At 54.8% G+C, this 20,150-nt stretch overlaps 1 protein-coding gene across 3 annotated transcripts; it reads right to left on the bottom strand.

Moving 5' to 3' along the window:
- Positions 1-7,864: 7,864 nt before the first annotated feature.
- On the bottom strand, positions 7,865-14,292 carry EGR3 (early growth response 3). Of its 3 annotated transcripts, none has more exons than XM_036075116.2 (2): positions 12,999-14,292; positions 7,865-11,697 (listed from the first exon to the last, which is right to left on the bottom strand). In XM_036075116.2, exons 1-2 carry the CDS (start codon positions 13,150-13,152, stop codon positions 10,688-10,690), a joined length of 1,164 nt encoding a protein of 387 aa, XP_035931009.1. In that variant the 5' UTR covers positions 13,153-14,292; the 3' UTR covers positions 7,865-10,687. The 3 variants fall into 3 exon arrangements, with proteins under 3 accessions (XP_035931009.1, XP_035931008.2, XP_035931010.1); XM_036075115.2 differs by lacking the exon at positions 12,999-14,292 and adding an exon at positions 12,713-12,951; XM_036075117.2 differs by lacking the exon at positions 12,999-14,292 and adding an exon at positions 12,520-12,686.
- Positions 14,293-20,150: the final 5,858 nt, after the last annotated feature.

Raw genomic sequence — 20,150 nt, 5'->3', positions numbered from 1 at the left:
AAGCAGAGATCATTCCTGGCCTGTCACCTCTGAACCATCTCATCTGGACCCTGTGTGGTTTTCCCATCTCACCTACTAAGAAGAGTGACTTGAGTTCAGACCTGGCTCCCAGCTCTGCCCAGAATGTCTGCCTGGGCTATTCACTTGTAGAAGGAGAAGAGTGTTCCCCAACAGTCTTCCTAGGCTCCTGGGACAGGATAACTCTCCTTCATAATTTTGCATTGCAGTGGACCTCTCAACAGCCCTGTGGAGTAGGGGTTAATACCCCCTACAGATGGGAGATGGCTTGGCCAAGTTACGAGGTGGACTTGGTCTCTCTCATATCTTTTGGTCTGGTCTGGTCTAACACAGAGAGAAGAGCAATGCTGGGGCCAAAGCTACAGCCTGGGTCTTTTGGCCGAGAGGACCGAGCTCTTCAACCAGTAGCAAAGGAGTAGTAGGTGGGTAGGTTGAGGGAAGACAGAAGTTTGTCTCTGTTTGGAATTGTGGAAGTAGAACTCCAAGTGCCCAAAGAGAAGAGGATGTGGGACAGCTTTCTCTTTCCAGCTCACCATCTCAGGGCCTGGACCAAGGAACAGGCAGGGAGGTCAGGCCGAGGGATGCTCTGTGTGGAACAAGGAGAATCAGAAGATGGATCCCCCCAACTTAACTCCTCCCCCAGCCCTGGAAAAGTCTGCCCTGTAGCAAGAAGAAACAACCAGAATGTAACACAGAGAAGTGTCATCTGGGTTGGACAACCTCCACCAGGGCAGCCGGGCATGCTCCAGAGATACCAAGCTGCTATGTTGTTTCCTGGGGCCCGTGGGCCACTGGGACTCTCTTTTCCTCCCCGGGGAGAAAGACAAGAGAGTGAGCAGCCCCACGGGGCACCAGGTGAGCATCCTGGGGTGGATCCACTCCACCTAGAGTCCAGTGGGATCATTTACAAAGAGACTTTAGCTAGGCACTTGGCATGTAGTGAGCTCTCAGTACCTTGGTTTCATTATTATGGAGAGACATGGAAGAGGACCTTCTGAGATCCTCCAGGAAGTTTCCCCTCCCCCTGACCCTTGTGTCCCCCACCTCCCACTGGATTCTGATTTAGGCGTCTTTCTATCAGGGACCACCATTACATGACACCAGGCCCAATGTGTTGAAATCGTCTGTTTATGTGTCTGCCTCTCCCCCAACAGAATGGAGGACCCTCGAGGGCAGGAATGGTGTCCTGCTGGTGTTCATCTTTGTACTGCCTGCCACTCCCCCTGACCCCACAGATAGGCACGATACCCGGCTTCATATAGGTTTGCTAAATTAATGGATGAATGAATGAAATGGGAAGAAGCTCTGGATGATGATGCCAAGTTGCCAGAGAAAGACAGAGACTGGGGCTGGGGGGTGCTTTTGGAAAGACATGACATGGAAGGCCAAAGAAAGGAGGAGGGAAGAAATTTCTCTTTTCCAGATGAAATTGCTTAGACAAGTCTATAGAGATAATGCCACAGCACCAAGATTTGCAACAATCCCGGGACGCAGAGCTCATGGCGAGGATTATAGTGGATCGAGTGATTTCAGTAATGTCCCATCTTGCACATTCAGAGCTCAGGGTCAGGTTGAGAATATGACCGAATCGAAGGAACCTGGCCATCCACCAACTCTTTGCCAAGGCAGGAAACATGGCCAATCCAGCCACAGACGAAGGAGAAAGCTGGCTTTGCAGGAGTGATTTCTGCAAGATGAGGCCAAGGGAGATTCCCATTGTGAGACTGGGCAGTAGGAAGAGTCATCCATCTTATTAGGGACTTGGCACCAAGGCAAATGTCCACAAAGAGAGAGGGTTCTCAGGCTGTGTTTCTTGAAGGAGGCAGTTCTTTCTCTCCTCGGCCAAGCTGGGGTTTAGGAATCATCAGTGGCCTCTGAGAGGACATGAGAGCAAGGTTAAGAAGACTGCAACTGGAGTTGGGGCAGTGGGGGGGAGGGGGCGCGGATTAGGAAGCCAAGTGGAGGAAGGGGGATCATTGAGGGCAGAGAAGAGAGGCAGCCTGGGCCAAGGGAGAGGGCCTGGCAGCCCAGCATAAGTCCTGCTCTCTCCCCTTCTTCCTGTGGTTGACCCCCTTCCGCACTTGTCACTAGCCACTCTGGATTCATGTGGCTCCTTGAAGAGTTCCAGAAGGCCACCACCAGGGCCTTACACTTGCCCAAATGTCCACAGGGCTGCCTCCAGCACTTACTGCATCTGTATGGACGCCTGTCCCCTTGAGGCCCTAGGACCGCTCCCTACGCATTTAATTGTAATGCCCACCCAGCACCTCTCATTCCAATCACTCTGCTGTTATTTTTCTCTGTAACATATATCACAATCTAACATATGTATTTTTTACCTGCTTCTGCTCTGGAGAAGGGAAGCTTTGTGAATGGAAGGATGCTGTATCCCTCAACAAATAGTACTGAATGAGGTAACCAGCACTTTCCATGGGCCCTCCACTGAGAGTCTGGATCTGAAGTCCTGGCTTATTGGATGTGATCTTAACAAAGTCATGGAACCTCTGGAGGCCTCTGATTTTTTTTTTTTTTTAAACCTGAAAAAGAGGGTGTTGGACTCTTAAAGTCCCTTATGACTCTACAAATGCAGGGGAACCTGCCCAAGGGGACGGGTTGGGGTAAGGGCCCTGCTGTCTGCAATTCTCTCCGAGAACATCATTGCCGGGAAAGCCCTGGATGGTGCATCTGCTCCCAAACTAGGCTTGGGCAGGGGCAGTTCCATCAGCCCTGAGGCTGGAAGCTGAGAACTGGCCAGAAGGCTGAGGTCAAGGATGGATGACTAAGAACAAACCTCAGATCCAGGGACAGGGACAGACGGGAGGAACTGGGACTGCTGCGTTTTATTTAAATCCCTGATAAGGATCAGGAAGCAGGCAACAGCCCAATGACACATTAATTAACTTTGCAGATGATACTGCATCAGGAAGGTGTTACATCCACCCATCTAAGTGAGAGAGACAAGAGGACCTGAGATGGGGTCAGGAGCCAGCCAGGAAATGGCAACAATGAACAGCAGCTGCGGCTAGGAGCAGGGGGGGACAGGACTTGTGTCCTCTGCGTGGACTGGGGGGTGGGGTTGAGAGGATCCATTTTCAGAATACAGATGTCCTGTGGAGGGCTGGAGTTGGGGGCGGGTGGTGAGGACCGGAGGTTGCCTTGGCTCTATTTGAACTGGTGTACGGATCTCTGGTGGACACCGAGCTTTCTTTCTTGCATCTGTGTTTGGAGGCTGGGGAACGGGGACAGGGCAAGGGACAAGGAAAGTAACACTTACGGCGCACCCACCATGAACCAGGCACCATGTATGTTGCCTCATCTGAACTCTATGATGGCATGCTAACACTGGAGGAAACCGAGGTTCGGAGAGACTAAGAAATCTGTCAGTGGTCACACCGTAAGCAAGCAGTGGAGCTGAGATTCAGATCCAGATGGAGATGGTGATTCCAGAGCAGGCTAAGGGCCCCAAGGGAAAAGCCAAGTAGCTGTTGGGTTATCAAACCACCTCCCAATTTTCAGGACAGAGACTTGAGTAAGGAACAAGTGCCCCAGGAGTCTTTCCTTCGTACCCTGGGGTCACACAGGCACTAGAAGTTTTCTGCCTTCCTGCTCAGATGGCCTGACTTTCCTAAGCAGGGAGGAGAAGGGAACAAGGAGGAATGGAAGACCTTCAGGCACCCAGACCACCTGGAATGGCAAAACACTAAGGAGTAGAAGGTGCTAGAGCTCTTGCAGCCTGTGCTTGAGGAGAAGCCAACATGCCAGGAGGCCCTGATCTGCTCTGGTCACTAATTTTTCTCCATTTGCCGGAGACAGGGACCTGATGCATCTGGAGGGAGGGGCAGCCACCCCCTGCCACCCCAGAGAAGACAGGTCCACAGACAAGGGTAACTTCCCCTCTGGAGGGTTGGGGTATCCCCAGCCTCAGTGGCATCAGATACCTCTTTTCCCCCCAGGGAGCCGTGGGGTGGAAGCATTCCTAAGACTATAACTAGGAACTCAGTGGGGAACTCAACAGGGACTCAAGTCAGCTGTCGGCTGGGTCAGAACAAAGCAGTCTGTTTCTGCGTGGGTCATGATGCCACTGTGAAGGCCTGAGGTTAAGATGGCTACAGGCCGTAGGCAGGCCTCACAGGGAGAGCCGGCCTGAAGGACTCGCGATCATGCTCCATGCAAAATGAGCTGGGCCCAGAGAATGTGGCTGGCAAGTGATAGGATGGGAGGGTTGGGGAGTCACAGAGGCCCCCAGGAACAGGTGCAGAGGAGACTGTTGGCGCAGGGTGGGTTGCCTGAGGTCCAGGAGAGTGCCTCCTCTGTCCTCTGTCCCGGGACCTTGAGAGGAGAAGAGCATATCAGTAACCCATGGAAGCCCCATGTCTCAGTCTTAAGAGAATGTGCTAGGGCCTTCCTGGAGACAAGGCCAAGAAGCAGGCGAGGCAACACTAAAGAAACCATATGGTGGTCAAACTCCCACCCAACCTGGACATTAGAGCGTTTCTGTTGAGTAGCCAGCACCATCTAGAACCTCGGATTCTTTCATTCTTGTTTGCAGCTTTTGGCCATGTTCTGTTTGCATCAGCTCCTTAGTAAGATGGCTCAGAAACCTTTCTTCTAGCCGTCTGTGTACTTGCCGGAAGGGAAGAAATACTGTTTTCACGCCCAGGTCAGAGGGCAGAGGAGCCCTGTGCTCTTGGTGGCCAGCAGAGGTGGAAGGCAGGGACTGTCCCAATTTCAGACGCCAGACAAGGCAACCATGATGAGGATGGGGAATGAGGATCCTAGGCAAGTGAGTCAGGGTCTGGTCCCTTCCTGCCTGGACATGGACATGTCAGCGACTTTAGTGCAAGTTGGGCAAGCCTCATCCCACTGCCCCCCACGCTGGCCCACCTCTGTTCCTGCAGAGGCTGTGAAAATGACCAACTGCTGAAAATATGAGGTAGAAAATATGGGGTAGAAAGGAACCCTCAAGCAAAAAGAGTGGTGAAGTTTCAAGAGCTGGGATGCTGGGAGAAGCTGACCAAGCCAGATGTGTCCCTGGCCACTGTGGATGACTGACAGGGGCCTGACTGCTTGTAGCCTTGTCCCGGGGACTGAGGTGGCCAAGGGGCTCCGAGAGTCATTTGGGTCTTTTCTCTTCCTCTGGAGACCTCATTCCTCTCCGTGCAAAGAGTGGGTTTTCTAAAAAAGAACCGCTTGGGATAGATTTAGGATTATGACCTCTTTTGAAAACTCCATGGCACCTTTTAGAAAGTCATTTCCCCCTAGTTGTTAAGCCAGTGTGACTTCTAGTCTTTGGGACACACAGAGGCCTTCTACTTTCCCGAGGCTTATTATTCCATGGCACTAGGGGAGCCAATCAAGGCCAGGGAAAGGCAGCTCACAACCCCTCATCTATGGCAGGCAAATTCTGGATTAATGAAAGGGGGTCTGTAGTGACTGGCCAGAAGCCATTACCCTGCTATCATCAGAATCCACCTTTCTATTCCTTTTTATATACTTGAGAAGAATACATAGACACACACTTACATTACTACTACCACTACCATCTAGAAAATAAGCCATTCCTTGCCCCTCACTTCTCGTGAAGTATATCCTCATTTGCACCCAGCCCTAGTTCCTGGCGTACAATTTTGCAAAGAGTCATTGCCTTCAGTAAGCCACTCCCAAGATGAGAGAGAGAGGAAGAGAGAGAGAGAGAGATCCTTTCATTCACCCCTAAACACCTTAGAGGTTGCTTTGGACATAGTTATGCCTCTTCCATTTTTCTATGCCTCACTTTGCTCCCAGACAAGCTTACATTGATTCCTTATCATGATAATTTCACCGAACCCTTTCCTCTACCATCTCTTCACTTCATCCCTAAGTCTGAGGGTTCAGTTTCCTCTCCCCATATTTACAAACCCAGGCAGGTTGGGTTGCTGGTGTGATGCTATCTGGGACAGCCTTATCTAGCTACAAAGTATGAATCAGAGATTACACCACACAGGGCTGGTGCCAGCCAGGCGGGCTGCCATATTGTCAAGTAACCCAGTGGTTGGACCAGGTTGGGTTGAGTAATATGCACCAATGGGAAGTGAGTTTATTAATCATGCAGCATAGTACACTGTTGACGAAAGTATAGCTCTGAAGGCCTGATTTGATTGGAGGACGTGCAGGTGGGGCTGGATGCTACCTACGAAGACACCCAGTGACGCGATCCTTCTCTGATAAATATGCACTTGAAAAACACAGAAATCTGGAAGCAAATATCTAGTTTAGCAAAGAGGTGGATTATATACTCACTCATTAGGACTTTTCAGCCATCTTGGATTCCCTTTGTTAAAAAAGGATACCTCCTTGCGGCTATAGTTGCAGTTCAGAATTTCGAAAGTTTCATGAGGTGAGAGAAGGGAATTCAAGATGGCAGCCCGTGACCTAGAATTGTGTGGGTGAGGAAATGGAAGATTCCAGGCCGCATTCTCTTTATTGATCTCACACTTCAAAAACATTCTTTTCTAAGGCCACAGCCCACCACCTCCACCCGGGTCTGCCCTCAACTTCTTGGTAACTTCAGCCAACCAGAAATACCACCCACATTTTTCAGGGTGATGGGCCTGACTGGGGCGGCAAGAGCAGTTTCTGAGCAGGGATGCTGTACTCCATTTCTGTCACTGTATGGTTGCTTCAGGCGGCAAGACGCTGTCCCCCAGTTGCTGTGTGGTGCTTCATCTACACAGCGCAGTATCAGACACCGAGCGCCTGCCCCCAAGCTTTGCTGAGGCGAATGATGTGCAAAATACATGACAGAAAAGCCCAACTAGGTGTTTTAGAGGGCAGGTAGGAAGAGAGAGAAAGGACTGATCTGTCCAAAGGCCATTCTTGAACAAGCTTCAGGAGGATAAAGGACTGTAAAGACTCACGGGGAAATAAGGTGAAGGAAGCAGGGTGGAGCTGGGGACACACGAAGGAAGTGGAGGGTACGTGTCTCTTTAAGAGAAGCGGGAGAAAGCTCTAGGGCTGGCCAAAGAACTCAGTTAAGAAAGGGGAAGATTCTGGGGAAGAAAGCTCATAGAGTAGGGGAAGCATCACCTCTATGGGCGATAAAAGTCGTTAAGATGAGAGGGGTTAAAGCTATATGAAATATTCCTTGTACGTTCTCCAAATCCCAAACGTTCTTTCTCCTCGCAGAAACATCGGATCCCTGGGGAGTTCATAAGAGCTGCCTTTTTTTTTCAGCCAAGACCCTCTTTCCCAGGCAGCTGCAAATAGTAAGGCCTGGAGGGTCCTGTCCTAGTGGGACTGAAGATGCCTACTTTTAAAATCTGATTTTTCCCAATTATCTGACCGCAATAGAGCCTCCAATCTCTCTGGTTATCTTGCCAACCTTGGAGAACCTTCTCTCAAGTCTCCACCTGTTTTTCAGGCTTCAGAAGCTGTAGCAAGAGCACTACTCAGTGTGGTTGTAGGGCCTCTAGAGGGTCCTGCTCTGGTGCTCCCTGTCACTGCCGGAGCCATAGTTCATCCACTAGATCCCCGCCTCTCTACCCTCAATACCCACTAGAAACCAGGGAGAAGGGTTCTAGAAGGTTCCGGTCACTAGCCCTGTTTCCCATGAGTTTATCTCATCTGTTTGCCTAACCTCTCTGGCAGTCTGAGACTCCCAGCAGTGTGGAGGAAGAATCCTATTCTCTCAGAACCAGGGTAAACACTAGACACGGGGTTTGAAACACCAGACCCCGCACAAAATTCTGACTGACTTCTAATAATGCCAAATTCCATGTTTCACATTGAGTTTTCAGAGCAAGAGCAGCAAAACCTGGCTTAAGAACCTAGCAAACCAACCCTCAGCCGAAAACAAAACAAGACAAAAAACAGGCCAAACCAAAACTTTATACTATGAAAACAAGAAATAAAATAAGGAGATTTATAGGCCGGCTGATTGTCAGCAAACACAATATATTTACTGTATTAGCATTTGCTCACAGTGCAAATGGTACAACATTACACCATTTCAATATTTCGGTTTTTAAAAATGCTGTTTTCATTAACTATATTATATTGGCATAACAATGTGACAAAGGAGCAAATGAAATGTTGGTGAAGAATTTCACCTTTTCACAATATCAAGCATATTTTTTTAACCTTAGTATAAGGTACTATAAATCCAAGAAATAAAAACATCCACAAAATATATTACATCTGGTTTGTCTTTTTCTAAGTACTCAACTTTATACAAAAGTCTTTCAAAAAATATCATTCCCCATAGGTTTTCCTGTTTAAAACCTGATTTTTTTCTCTCAGTTCACATAAGTTAGAGTGCATTTTCTTTTGTTGTTGTTTTTTTAAAACATGCAGACATATAAAAAAATCTGGATAGCACAACCTTTTGGCAACAAAGTTATTTTTCTCTTAGTTTAAGCTTAAATGTCTGAGAACAGTTTTATTAAAACAAAGGAAAACTCAGATTATCATGCAGTGACATGCATAAACCAGAAGGAGCAAGGAAAAAATATTAAAGGATATTTGATTCCTCCTTCCAGCTTTGAAGTGACCAAAATTTTTGTTTTTAATAATCATCACATTATAAAAAGTATTCAGCAAAATACTGTCTCTGCAAAGAAAGATTTTACCCTTCAGCTGAAAAAATATGGGCCCTCCTGGCAAACTTCATCCTCTTCTCTCTCCTTCTACAAAAAGTCCAAGTACCTGGAAATTCACAATCCCCCTGCTCTTTGATTTTTTTTTTTTCTCTTTCACTAGACTCCTTTTAGTATTATTTATCCACCACCAAAGGAAACAAAAAACAAAAAACAAACCCAAAAAACAAAAAACAAAACAAAAAAAACCCCCGATGCTTTTTTTTCTCTTAAAAAAAAAAAAGTGGGAAACGCATAAAGTGACTTTAAAAAACAGACATTCTGTAAACTCCAGACCTTTGTTCCTTCTCTCTGGGCAGCTTAGTGACCACAGGAGAAATAACGCTAAGAGGGAACAGTACATTCAGTCAAGACTGTGCTGGAAGCTGTGTCAGAGAGCAACCTTCCCTACTACTCCACTTCAAAAGAGTCACCCCTGTGTGGGGGAAGCGCTGGGGAGGAGGGGGTGCCTGAGAAGAGGTGAGGTAGGGCGGGGAGAAAGTGAGACTGGGTTGCGAAAAGATACGCCTCATTCAGCAACATGGATTAATGCAAAAATACCCATATCTTTAAGGAAAATTTGGACAAAGATGTGTGTATGTGTGTATACGCAGGTGTACATACATACATACATACATATGTTTATATATACATACACACACCTATGTAGATATAATCTCATCAGTTACATTTTTCATAAAAATAAATCATTTAAAGCTTATATACCTACAAATTCTCTTTATTCCGGTGCACTGCACTGGATAGCCAAGTACCTTAGAGATATTATTTTGCTAGGAGTACATAGTGTGTGTGTGTGTGTGTGTGTGTGTGTGTGTGTGTGATATATGCGTGTGTGCATATACACATACACGCATACACACACACACCGTATACATAGATCTGTATTCTACCTGTTGTGTTGGCGATGACAAAGAACGAAAAATGAGCCTGCTTTCCCATCCATGGGGGGAAGGAGAAATGGGTATGAGTGAGTGAAAACAAAAAGATGGTGAAATGAGGTGGCTGGTTGAGGCCTGCCTTTCTGGAAGAAGATTTTGAAAGAGGTGGGAAAAGGCTTTAGAGAGAAGGGGGAGGAGGGGGAGAAAGCGCAGAGGGCGAGCTCAGGAACACAGATTTTGAAAAGTGGGGCTGAGGAAATAGATTTGTTACAAGGCAGGTTTAGTGATAGCTGTTCCTTCTCCCCGCAGATCAAACTGCCCTGAGGCCTAAGAGGGAAGCGCTCGGAAAAGGAGGGGTACTGAGGGGCCGAACCCCACACGGCGGTAGCAGCCCCGCGGCGGCGGCATCCGAGGCATTTCTGTAAGAAACATTCTTTCCGAGCAGATGGAAGACCGTCTCATCCGGCCACGTGCAGGCCCCCAACCTGGGACATTCCCCCAGCGGCCTGGGGACCCGATGTGGGGAAGAGTTTGGGGTGGACACAGCCCAGTTCAGCTCAAGAGTCACACACACCCACCCACCCACACACACACACGCGTGCGCGCGCGCGCACACACACCCACACACCCACACACATAACACTCACGCGAGCACGCACACTCGCGCGCATCCCCGCACGCAGGCGCGCGTGCGTGCGGCGGGCAGCAAGCTCTGCGCTTTGGTGCGCTCCTTACCCCCTCCCCCTCTCGGGTCTTCGAGGGGGAACCGAGAGAGACGTGGGGGGAACCGTGAGGTGCTTGGGTCGGGCGAAGCTTGGGCGGGCCCCGCCTTCAGTCCCCCGCAGGTCCTTGGCGCGGCCCAGCGGCCCCTGGATCAAGACGATCCGAACTGAACAAAGCGGGCTAGACGCCACCTTTCCGCCCCCACGCCTTGGTTAGGGGGGGCAGCGAAGGGAGGGCACCTCCTGCCCTGGCCCCCGACCGTTGGCCGGTGTGAAAGGGTGGAAACGGGGGACATCGAAGGGGAACAAGGGACCTTACGTCCATGGAGAGGCCAGGGCGCGGCCCCTGCGCCTCCGTGGCTAGCTTTCCCGCTGCTTTCAGGCGAGCAGCTGGGAGACACTGCAGGGGAAAAGTGGGGATCTGGGGGCCCGAGCCTCAGGCGCAGGTGGTGACCACAGGGGCCAGGGACACGGGGGGCGCTGAGGACGCAGAGGGCGCACCCCCCTTCTCCGCTTTCTTCTCTTTTTGCTTGAGGTGGATCTTGGCGTGGCGCTTGCGCTCGTCGCTGCGCGCAAACTTGCGCCCGCAGAACTCGCAGGCAAAGGGCTTCTCGCCCGTATGCGTGCGGATGTGAGTGGTTAGGTGGTCGCTGCGACTGAAGCTCCGCATGCAGATCCGGCACTGGAAGGGCTTGTGGCCCGTGTGGATGCGCAGGTGCCGGGTCAGCTCGTCCGAGCGACTGAAACGGCGGTCGCAGCCCTCCGCCGGGCACGCGTGGGGCCGCTCGTGGAGCGGGGTCTTGCTGGGTCGGTTGGGATACTTGCGGGGCCGGATGGGCTTGAGTGTGAGCGGCGGCTGGGGCAGGCTGCCAAAGCCCGGGTGGATCTGCTTGTCTTTGAATGCCTTGATGGTCTCCAGAGGGGTAATAGGGGGCGGGTTGACCCGGATGGGGTCCATGCCCTGGAAGGGCTTGTGCTCCGGAATGGAGCCCATGTCGTTGGGGTGGTGGTATAGGTTGTAGTCAGGAATCATGGGGAAGAGATTGCTGTCCAAGGCCGGCTTGGCCGATTGGTAATCCTGGGGGGAATAGGCGAGCCCGGGGTTGCCCTGGGGGTCGTGGAAAGACACAGGCTCCGAGTAGAGATCACTGCAGTTAGAATAGGGGGGCAGCGCCGGATACATGGCCTCCACGTCGCCCTGCGGCGGCTGCACCATGCTGGCCGTGGAGGTCTGCGTGCTGAGTGCCCCTGAGGCCGGGGGCACCCCCAAGATGCCAGCGCTCATGAGGCTAATGATGTTGTCCTGACACCAGTTGGAAGGGGAGTCGAAGGCGAACTTTCCCAAGTAGGTCACGGTCTTGTTGCCGGGGGCTGGCTGGAAGGAGCCCGAGTAAGAGAGTTCCGGGTTGGGCTTCTCGTTGGTCAGACCGATGTCCATCACATTCTCTGCGGAGAGCGGGGAAGAGAGGGGAGGGGTGAGTGAAGCCGAGCCGGCTCCCGGGCCGGGGCGCCCAGGTCCTTGCCCAGGTGTGGAGGGTGCGGCTGGGTGAAGTGAACAGCGCACGGGGTAGGAGGAAAGCTGCGCCCGGGCGCAAAGCGGGCGGTGCCGTGCTCCCGGGCGCAACCTGGATACAGCAAAATACTACGGATCGGGGTGTGGAGTGGCTGCTGCACACACACCGCACACGCCGCGCACACACTCACGTATCACACGCACACACACACGCGCGCACGCGAGAAGCATTGTTGTTGTTTCCGAGGTGGGGCGGGCAGGTAGCTGCAGCTACAGGTAGTTTCAGACCCCGAGCGCGCCGGGCTCTCGCTCTCCGGCGCACACAACTCGGCCTCTTCCCCTAGCCCTGTCCGCGCCGGGACGCCGCGCCTTTCCTGCCCCGACGAAGCCCCCCGTGCGCACCGCGCCCGGGTCGCTGACCCGGAGCGCTCCGACGCTTTGTCCTCTGCGCGCAGAGGGGTTCTGCCCGCAAAGGGAGCTCTCCCGCCGCCTTCCCGGGCCCCAGCCTCCGCCAGGCCTGAAGGAGCTTTCGGCTCTTGCTGGAGGGGGAAAGCCCAGCCTCAGCGAGCGAGGGTGGAGGGCGGCGGAAAACCGGCCCGTGTCTCCATGGCGGGAGTGGCCGCTCTTCCCAAGCTCCACGGTCGGGGGATCGCCCCCCGTGACGGCCCCCGCGTGGGTGGACCCCCTCCCTCTCCCCGCCGTCCCCACACCCCCACGGCTTTGCTGAACGCCCCGGAAAGGCAGCGTCGCAGTACCTCTCCCACCGCGGGGACTCCACGCCGCACATGGCTCCATCCCGGGTGGGAGGCTGAGGGAGTAAGGGGGGGAGAGCGCGGGTGAAAGGGACGCTGGGCTCCTCCCGGGAAAGGGGGCGACAGCACCACGCCTTGCGCGCAGCCTGGCGATCGCGCCCCCTAAGTGGAGAACCCCAGAGCCGCTCGCACCTACCTCCCTCTGGTCGGCGGCTGCCCCCACCCGGGAGAACCGAAGCCTCTACCGTGGCGTCGCCAACCGAGCCTTCCCGATCGGGGAGGGCGGGAGGAGTGGGTGGGAAAAGCAACTCGCCCCCCGGAAAATTCCCAGCGCGCCCCCCATCTCTCCATCCATCCATCCATCCATCTATCCATCCATCCATCCATCCATCCGTCCTTCGCTAGCTCGTTCCCTCCTCTTCCTCTCTCTCCCTTTCCTTCTTCGCTGCCTCGCTGCCTCGCCGCCTCCCCGCCGCCCTTACCTGTAGCCATCTGATTGTAATGGGCTACCGAGTCGCTGCTGCCGGAGAAGAGGTTGAGCGCGCTGGGGATCTCCTCGGGGTACAGATTGTCAGGCAGTTGGTTTAGCAAACTGCTCATGGTCACCGGCAGCTTCTCGGCGAGTTTGCCGGTCATAGCACTCCCGAGCTGCCGCCGCCGCCGCCGCCGCCGCCGCTCGCTCCTAACGCAGCTTCCAGGCAAGCGGCATCCGAGAGGCGATCCGTGGTGCAGGGGAAAAGCATGCGAGAGGGAAAGTTCGGGGGGAGGGGGAGGGAAGAGGGGAAGGGGTGGGCCAGGGGAGGGGATCTTCTCTTTTTGGGGTGGGTGGGAGAGAGGGCAAAGGGGGGTAATCCTCTTGGGTGCCTCCGCTGGTGCCGTAAGAGGCTGGGGGGGGGGCGTGTGCGGGGGGTGGGGGGGGCCTGGGCTGGGGGAGTCTCGGCCCGAGGGGGTTGGACGCGGCCTCAGTATTGCTCTCACAAACAGATGCGCGCCGGCGGCCCCCCCGCCCCCCGATCCGCCACCGCCACCGCCGCCGCCGCCGCCGCCGCCGCCGCCGCCGCTGCCGCCGCTACCACCACCACCAGCCCCGCCGCTTCCTAGCAAGCTCACTGCTGCCCAAAAGCTCCCAGCCAGGGAACTCCACCAGCCTATTTATCTGAGCCCCGGGAAAGCTCCGTGACGTAGCTGCCCATATATGGACAGACAAAGCCCAGCCGAAGGGGCGCGACGTCACAATGGAAGCTCCTCACAATGGAACATTAGAAAGCAGGAAGCGGGCCGCAGCCAACATGCGGCGCCCGCAACGCTCGCGGATCTTAAGAAAATGAGAGAAAGAGAGAAATAAAAGAGAAGAAAGAAGGAAAATTCGAGAGGAGAGAGGAAAGAGGGAAGCAACTGAACGCAAAGCGTAAAGCGCGCAGCGCGGAGTTGGAAAAGCAATAACCGCCTGTGTGTTTATTTTAGGTCCGCACTACGAGAGCGCGCTTGTACCGCGGGGGGCGGGGGGCTGGAGTTGTTTGCAAGTGGCCTCCAACACCCCAAGCAGGGAGAAAGGCAATTGGAAACACCCGGCGAGGTCCCCTTGCAACCTGGGAACTTCTGGGGAACCCGGAAGGTGTGCGCTCCGACCCTGCTCCCGCCGCTCGTCTCGCACCTAGGACCCGGCCTGAGACCGAGAGAAAGGGAGGGCGTCCTTTCGAGGAGGATTGCAGCGGGTCCGGGGTCGCAGATCCAGGATCCCCACCACATTCGTGCGGCCCTCACTGGGATTCTCCGCCCGAACCCCTGCCGCTCCCGGGGCCCCTGACCCTGAGCTGACTCCCAGCGGAGCGCGGCGGCGGCGAGCTTGGTGGCTGCAGCGTGGCGGCGCGGGAGGCGAGAACCCCCGCACTTTTGGGGTCGAGGATGTACGGTTCGGGTGGTGAAGAAGTAGGAATGAAGTTGAGGGGATAGGAAACATGTGCACCAAATCCCTGATAATTCCCTAACGGTTCCAAAGCACCCCCTTTGGCCACGGGATGGCAGGAGGGCTCAGCAGGCCCAGGCGCAGTCGCTGTCTGTTGCTGCCTGCGAAGGGCCCGCCACTGAGTTGCAGCGGGAGCCTGCCGAACCCACAGTTTCGGAGCCACCTCCTCTAATCTCTACCCTCCCCCTCGCCTTCCACAGGGCTGTCCCCATCGCTGCCTGCCGGCGCCCTGCAGTCAAGGGCCTCCTGTTTGACGACCGGAACGCTGTCACCTCCCGGAGCGGCAGCAGATCCCGGGGGCGGCTGCTACGTTCCCCGAGGCCTGCTGCGGGAGCGCGCGCGGCCCGGCCGCGGGAGAGCGGGAGGAGAGAAAGGGAGCGTGGGGGAGCGACCCCGAATCACACCGGCACCGGCTTGGCGTGGGAGGATTCCCTCCTCGGTGGCCGTGTGGGCGCGGTGAATCCCGCGTCTCCCCCCCGCCCCTCGCTGGGGAGTCGGGGTTGGGGGAACGTGCATTCTCAGGGGGAGTGGGAGTGTTGACAAGGAGGAAGAGAGGATCCCCGGGCCTCACTCCGTGGGAGGGCCACGCGGGCCGGGGACGTGTGGGAGGAACTCCCGAGCTGCACATCGTGGTGGGGGTGGATGACAACCTCGCTCCCCTCCCCTTCGCTCGGCGGAGAACTGGGGGTGGGAGGGCCCGGCCTCCCCCGGATCTTCTCTGGTTCTTAGCAAAGGAGGGATTCCCGCCGCCCGCGAGCCCCCTCACCCCACCCCACCCCGGCCGCCGCTCCCGCCAGGCCCCCCACACCTCTACCGGGGAGGCACTGCGCCCCCGGGCTCTCCTCCGCCTGCGCGGCGCAGGGAGGGAGCGCTCTGCAGCGGTCCCGGGCTCCGGCCGGAATCAGGGCATGCAGCGCCTCCCGCCCCCGGCTCCCTCCCTAGGGGGGCGAGCGGCCGGCCCGGGGGCGTGGGCGGCGGTGTGAGCCCGGCTGGGCGCGGGAGGGGCCCTGGCGGCTGCAGGGAGGGTCGCGGGGCTGCGGGCCAAGCCGGGAAGAGCCATACAAGGAGCGGATCCGGTGACGCGCCGGCCGCGCCCCTTCTCCTCGATTTGGCTGCTGATTCCGGTCCCCGGATTTGCATATTTTGGCATCCAGTGGAAAAGGAAAGAAGAACGGAACCCGCAGCCTTTAAAGGAACCGCACAGACTCTAGCGTCACCTAGGGAGGCGGTCTGGGGGGCGTGAAAAATTAGCCGGCGGCTCCGGCCTCTGGCCGCGGAGCCTGGCGGCGAGGGAGAAGCCGGGAGCGGCGGGGACTAGCGAGTATCGCCCGCACCTGGCCCCTCGGCGGCGCTTCCTGCTGCCCGGGCACCCGGAGGTGGCAGGGGGTCTCCGCGGGTTCCTGCCCGGGGCCAGCAGACGCCGCCAGGGCCGCGGCCTTGGGCGAGCGGCAGGCCACCGTATTGACTGCAGTGCCCTGTTTCCCCGCGCGAGGCACAGCTCAGCCTGCGGGGGGGGGGGGGGCGGGAAGGAAGCGCGAGACCTACAGGCCGTCCAGCTCCACTCCGGGGGACCCTGCCGCGATGCACCCCCTCCCCATCCGTCCAGACCTCTCCCCAGGAGAGGAGAGTCAAGGAGCTGGAAACCCTAGTCCTGTTCGGTAGGGACCCACGTTAGGAAAGGCAGAGGCAGTGGTGAGAATTTGGGATCCTTGAGAGCTTCCAGGACCCCAGAGACCGTGGAGGAGTGTAACCCGGCCAGAGATGGCCCCCAGACACTTTCAGCCTAGCTGCACTTGTCGCACCCAAGGAGAGGGGCGAGGAGCAGAGCTTGCCCGCCTGCTTACCCCGTTGGTGAGACTGGATAGCAGTCTTTGGGGGCAGATTGCCTCCCCCCTCCTTCCTACTAGTTCTTGACAAAGAATGGGAGCCTTCAGTTTAATTAAATAAGTATTCATTAATACTTCAGGTGAGGGCAAATTTCTGAATTTCTTTCTTAGCTTCAGTTTCCTTGTTTGTAAATTGGGATAATAATAGTGCCTATTGCTTTGGAAGCTTTAAATGAGATAATCCTCATACTTACGCTAGCCCCCTTGCAAGCACTCCATAAATGGCAATTAATATTGGTAAACTACATTCTCCCCCACTCTACCATGTATCTTATGTGTGAGCATAAGTGATAAAGGGAGTAAAAAGGGCCAGGTATCCCACATCCGTGTGATCATATACAAGAAGTATTAAAGTTTATTATTAAGGGGAGAAAGAAAGTCCTGTTTGTGTGCCAGGTACCTGCTGGGCACTGTGCCAATGTAGAGATGGTTAAAGAAAGGTCCTCACTCTGCAGGAGCACCAGCCCTGGATAGCTGGGGCTGACATAAGGCCGGGTACAAAGAAGTCACTCGGTTGCACTTTAATACTCTGGAGCATCCTTCTAGATTTTTTGGAGCGTGGCTCTGGCTCTGGGAGTGGGGTGGGGGACACGTGCCCTTCTGTCCCTCCTCTGCCGTAAGAAGGAGTCATGCTGGGGAAAGCCTGCCTCTGCAAGCAGAGGTCCTCCCTGCCTGGCTCCAGTTCAGGCTGGAGCCCCCATAGGTGTCCCCTGTCACCCTGGATGATGGTGGCAGACGGAGGCCAGGCTTCTGTGGCAGGAGGGGACAACCCTGGGCATGAAGTGGGTTTGGGGTGTTTGGAGTGGTTGCTTACAGACTAATAGCCGTCTCCCATCTGCTTGCCAAGCCTTGAATTCAGCATAGAAAAAAAGCTTTCCTCCTTCCCTCCCCCCTTCTTTCTTCTCTCCCTCCCGAACAGGGGCTGAGGGTGATTGTCTCATTTTATTGGCGGGCTCAGGTGAGAATGCCAAGGGCCTAATTACCTGAACTCCAAGCCCCGGACTTGTTGGGGAGCGAGTAGGCACTGGTTCAGGGCGTCCTCAGCCTGCAGATGGTGAGAGGCAGGCCCGGCCCCTCTGCATTGGGGCCAAGGCCGCCCGGCCCCTGGCTGCTCTCTCCCACGGAACCCAGCTCCCCACGCCAGCTGCATTTGTGGGGACTGCTGCCGCTTGTGGGGGGCATAGGTGTGTTTGTCTTGGTGGAAGGATAAAGGAAGGAGTTGATGTGGCCCCAGGAATTCACCCCTGAAAAAGGCCAGGTTCTTGTTCTGTCTGGCTCCTTAGTTCCTCAGTCACCTTTGAACTTCAGCTCCCCTTTTTGCTGAAGACATCCAGTCCTCTGCAGTCTTATAAGACCCCCCCCATTAATTCAATCTGGGGTGTTAGCAATTATTGCATTGCTCTTCTCAGAGGCGATTTGCATTTTAAAAGAAAATGCTTAGGGAGGGTAAGAAATGACCCCATGCTTAGCATGAGCCCTGGAAATGGTAGGTGCTCAATGCTGGAGGACTGAGGTCTGACTGTAGGTAGCAGGCCCAGTGACAAGCAGCGGGAGGTCTGGCCTACAGAGAGAGTGTCTGGGGTTCCTCACGTCGTTCCAGGCACCTGTGTACAGGGCCCACCCTGGCGGGATTGCTCTGGACTGACCCTGTCTGAAGGGTGTTCCGTTGCCTTCCATTTTGGGGTGCCCCACAGGATGTGCACAGGAGACAGGTCACTGGTGGAGTCTCCCTGGCCAGCTCTCCCTGGCATTCTCGAGGTCATTGCTATTTGTTTGACAAAGACAGCCAGCTGAGGCTAGGTGGGTTTTGCCTAGAAGCTTTTGGAGGGGAAATAGTGTTGACAGCCATGAAGACTTTTGAAGGTGTGCTCCTTCTGAAGCCACAGAAGGTGGGGCCATGGGAGCCCTGTGGACATACTTCATTGTCTTCATTCAGTGAAAACGCTTTTAGGGCTGCCCCCTTAACATTTGGCTTTTTAAAAAAAATGGAAAGAGTCCGCCAAGTTGTTCGTTGCAAGATACTGGGCCAAGAAGTGGCTGAGCTGAGATTTGAACTCGGGGCCTTGTGACTCCAAGCTACTGCTCTTCATTACAGCCTTTGCCCCCATCATGGCTGTCAGAGAAAGAAATGAGATGGCGGAGGCAGGTAATAGGATGGATAGGTATACAACTTGTGGGGAAGGTGATGGGTAGAAGAAAGGTTAATTGGAATGTTGCCTCCTTCCACCCACTTGGACCCAGCATGGGGTAGGGGAGGAGCCCCTGCCCAGGGGAGAGTCCCAGGCTAAGCACTCAGGGAGGTTGGCGGGGGGGGGGGGGGGGGGGGGGGGGGCGGAGGCTTTTGGCAGGACTCTCAGTAGGTGAAACGGCCACTGTGCCCCTCTGAGCTCAGGTCCCTTGACCCTAGGTTGTCTTGGAGGCCACGGGGGCCTCTCCACATCAGTCCTGCATTTCCATTTTGAACACTTGCTTGTGCCTCATTTCAGAGTAACTCATTATAATCATGTTGAATCAGGTTGGTTTTTGATCACACTATCAGGAATTCGGGGGCAAGTCTGGTGACCAAAACGGAGAAAGTCTTGTTACAAAATAATATTTGTTGGGAAGGGGCCCCCAAGTGGTCCTGGAGCCCCCTCCTTAGACACAAGTCCAAGGCTGTGAGTAACTGCCACAGGGGGGTGGAGAGGATGAGCATTTAGGGCTGGGCCAGGTGGGGGCAGGGAGGGAAGGCAGGTCTCCCGTAGAAGGTGAGACTTGGAAAGAGTTTGCTGGATGGGTAAGTGGAAAGTAGAATCAGGAGTTCTGGATTCTGCCATGAATTGTCTATGTGACTTTGAGCCAGGCTCTCTTGTTCCTGGGCTTCTGGTAGGAAGTGGACCAGACAACCCACCTCTAAGGTCTTCCCAGCCCTGTTAATCCACTGTTTCAGGATTCCACTGTAGAAAGGGTTGGGAGGAGACACGTTAGTGTTCCTAATCAAGTTTGGGGTTCTGTAAGGCTTGGTCTGGGATCCTTGTGGAGGAGGAGGCACGGGTCAGGGGATGAGACCTTAGAATGGGAACTTTGCTGTGGTAGCTTAGGGCTTCATGGAAGGTAAGTGGAGTCATGTGCTCAGAAGGCCTGTTACTGCCCCTGGGGGCCACTGTGGGACAGCCCCCTTCTCAACTGGGAGGGATGGTATCTCTGCAGAAAGGACTCTTGGGGGATGGGGCTTTTTGAAAAGAGGAACTTTATCATCTGAAATGAACCAGAAAATGTGTGAGTGCGAGGGGACAGTGGGGGAGGCGGTCGGGGGAGCAAAGAGAGTGAGAGAGAGAAACGGAGAGAGAGAGATGAGAACAGTTTCTCTCCTACCGATCTCCGCACAACCAGCCTCTTGGCTTCACCCATGGGGCAGGTGCTGGATCCAAGAGGCTGGCAGTTCCTCCCCTCCCAGCCCTGTAAGAAACACCTTTGGGAAACCAGAGAACTGTGGTTGAGATCCTTGTCCCTTACGAGATCCTTGTCCCTTACCAGCTCCTTGGCTCAGGACCCTCGCCAGCCTCAAACAAGAGGGCCCTTTGCCTCATCCATCAAGGTGAGGAGATGGAGACAGATTTGGGTTCTTTTTGGCTGTTCTATGCAGTCAAAAACCTGGATTCTGGGGACAAGCAGTTAACGACTCTTTTGGGCCCCGGGTTTGAGCTCCTCAGTTGTGTTAGCATCCTCTTTCACCAAGATGGCTTAGGAAGGGCTTCCTGACCTTTGCCATGCCTTAGCTCTCCTAGAAAATGAAACTCTTC

This window comes from Halichoerus grypus, chromosome 3 (assembly GCF_964656455.1).
Source record: "Halichoerus grypus chromosome 3, mHalGry1.hap1.1, whole genome shotgun sequence".
In the NCBI taxonomy this organism is placed as follows: Eukaryota; Metazoa; Chordata; class Mammalia; order Carnivora; family Phocidae; genus Halichoerus; species Halichoerus grypus.
Note: the sequence above shows the minus strand (reverse complement) of the source record. Positions and strands in the feature narration are given on the sequence as shown.

Bases quoted from the DNA above. Each gene is read 5' to 3' on its own strand.
- EGR3 (XM_036075115.2), bottom strand. From the start codon at position 12,899: ATGGATGGATGGATAGATGGATGGATGGATGGATGGAGAGATGGGGGG. The intron at 11,698-12,712 runs GTAGGTGCGAGC...CGCTCTCCGCAG, and splicing joins CAGCCGCCGACCAGAGGGAG to AGAATGTGATGGACATCGGT.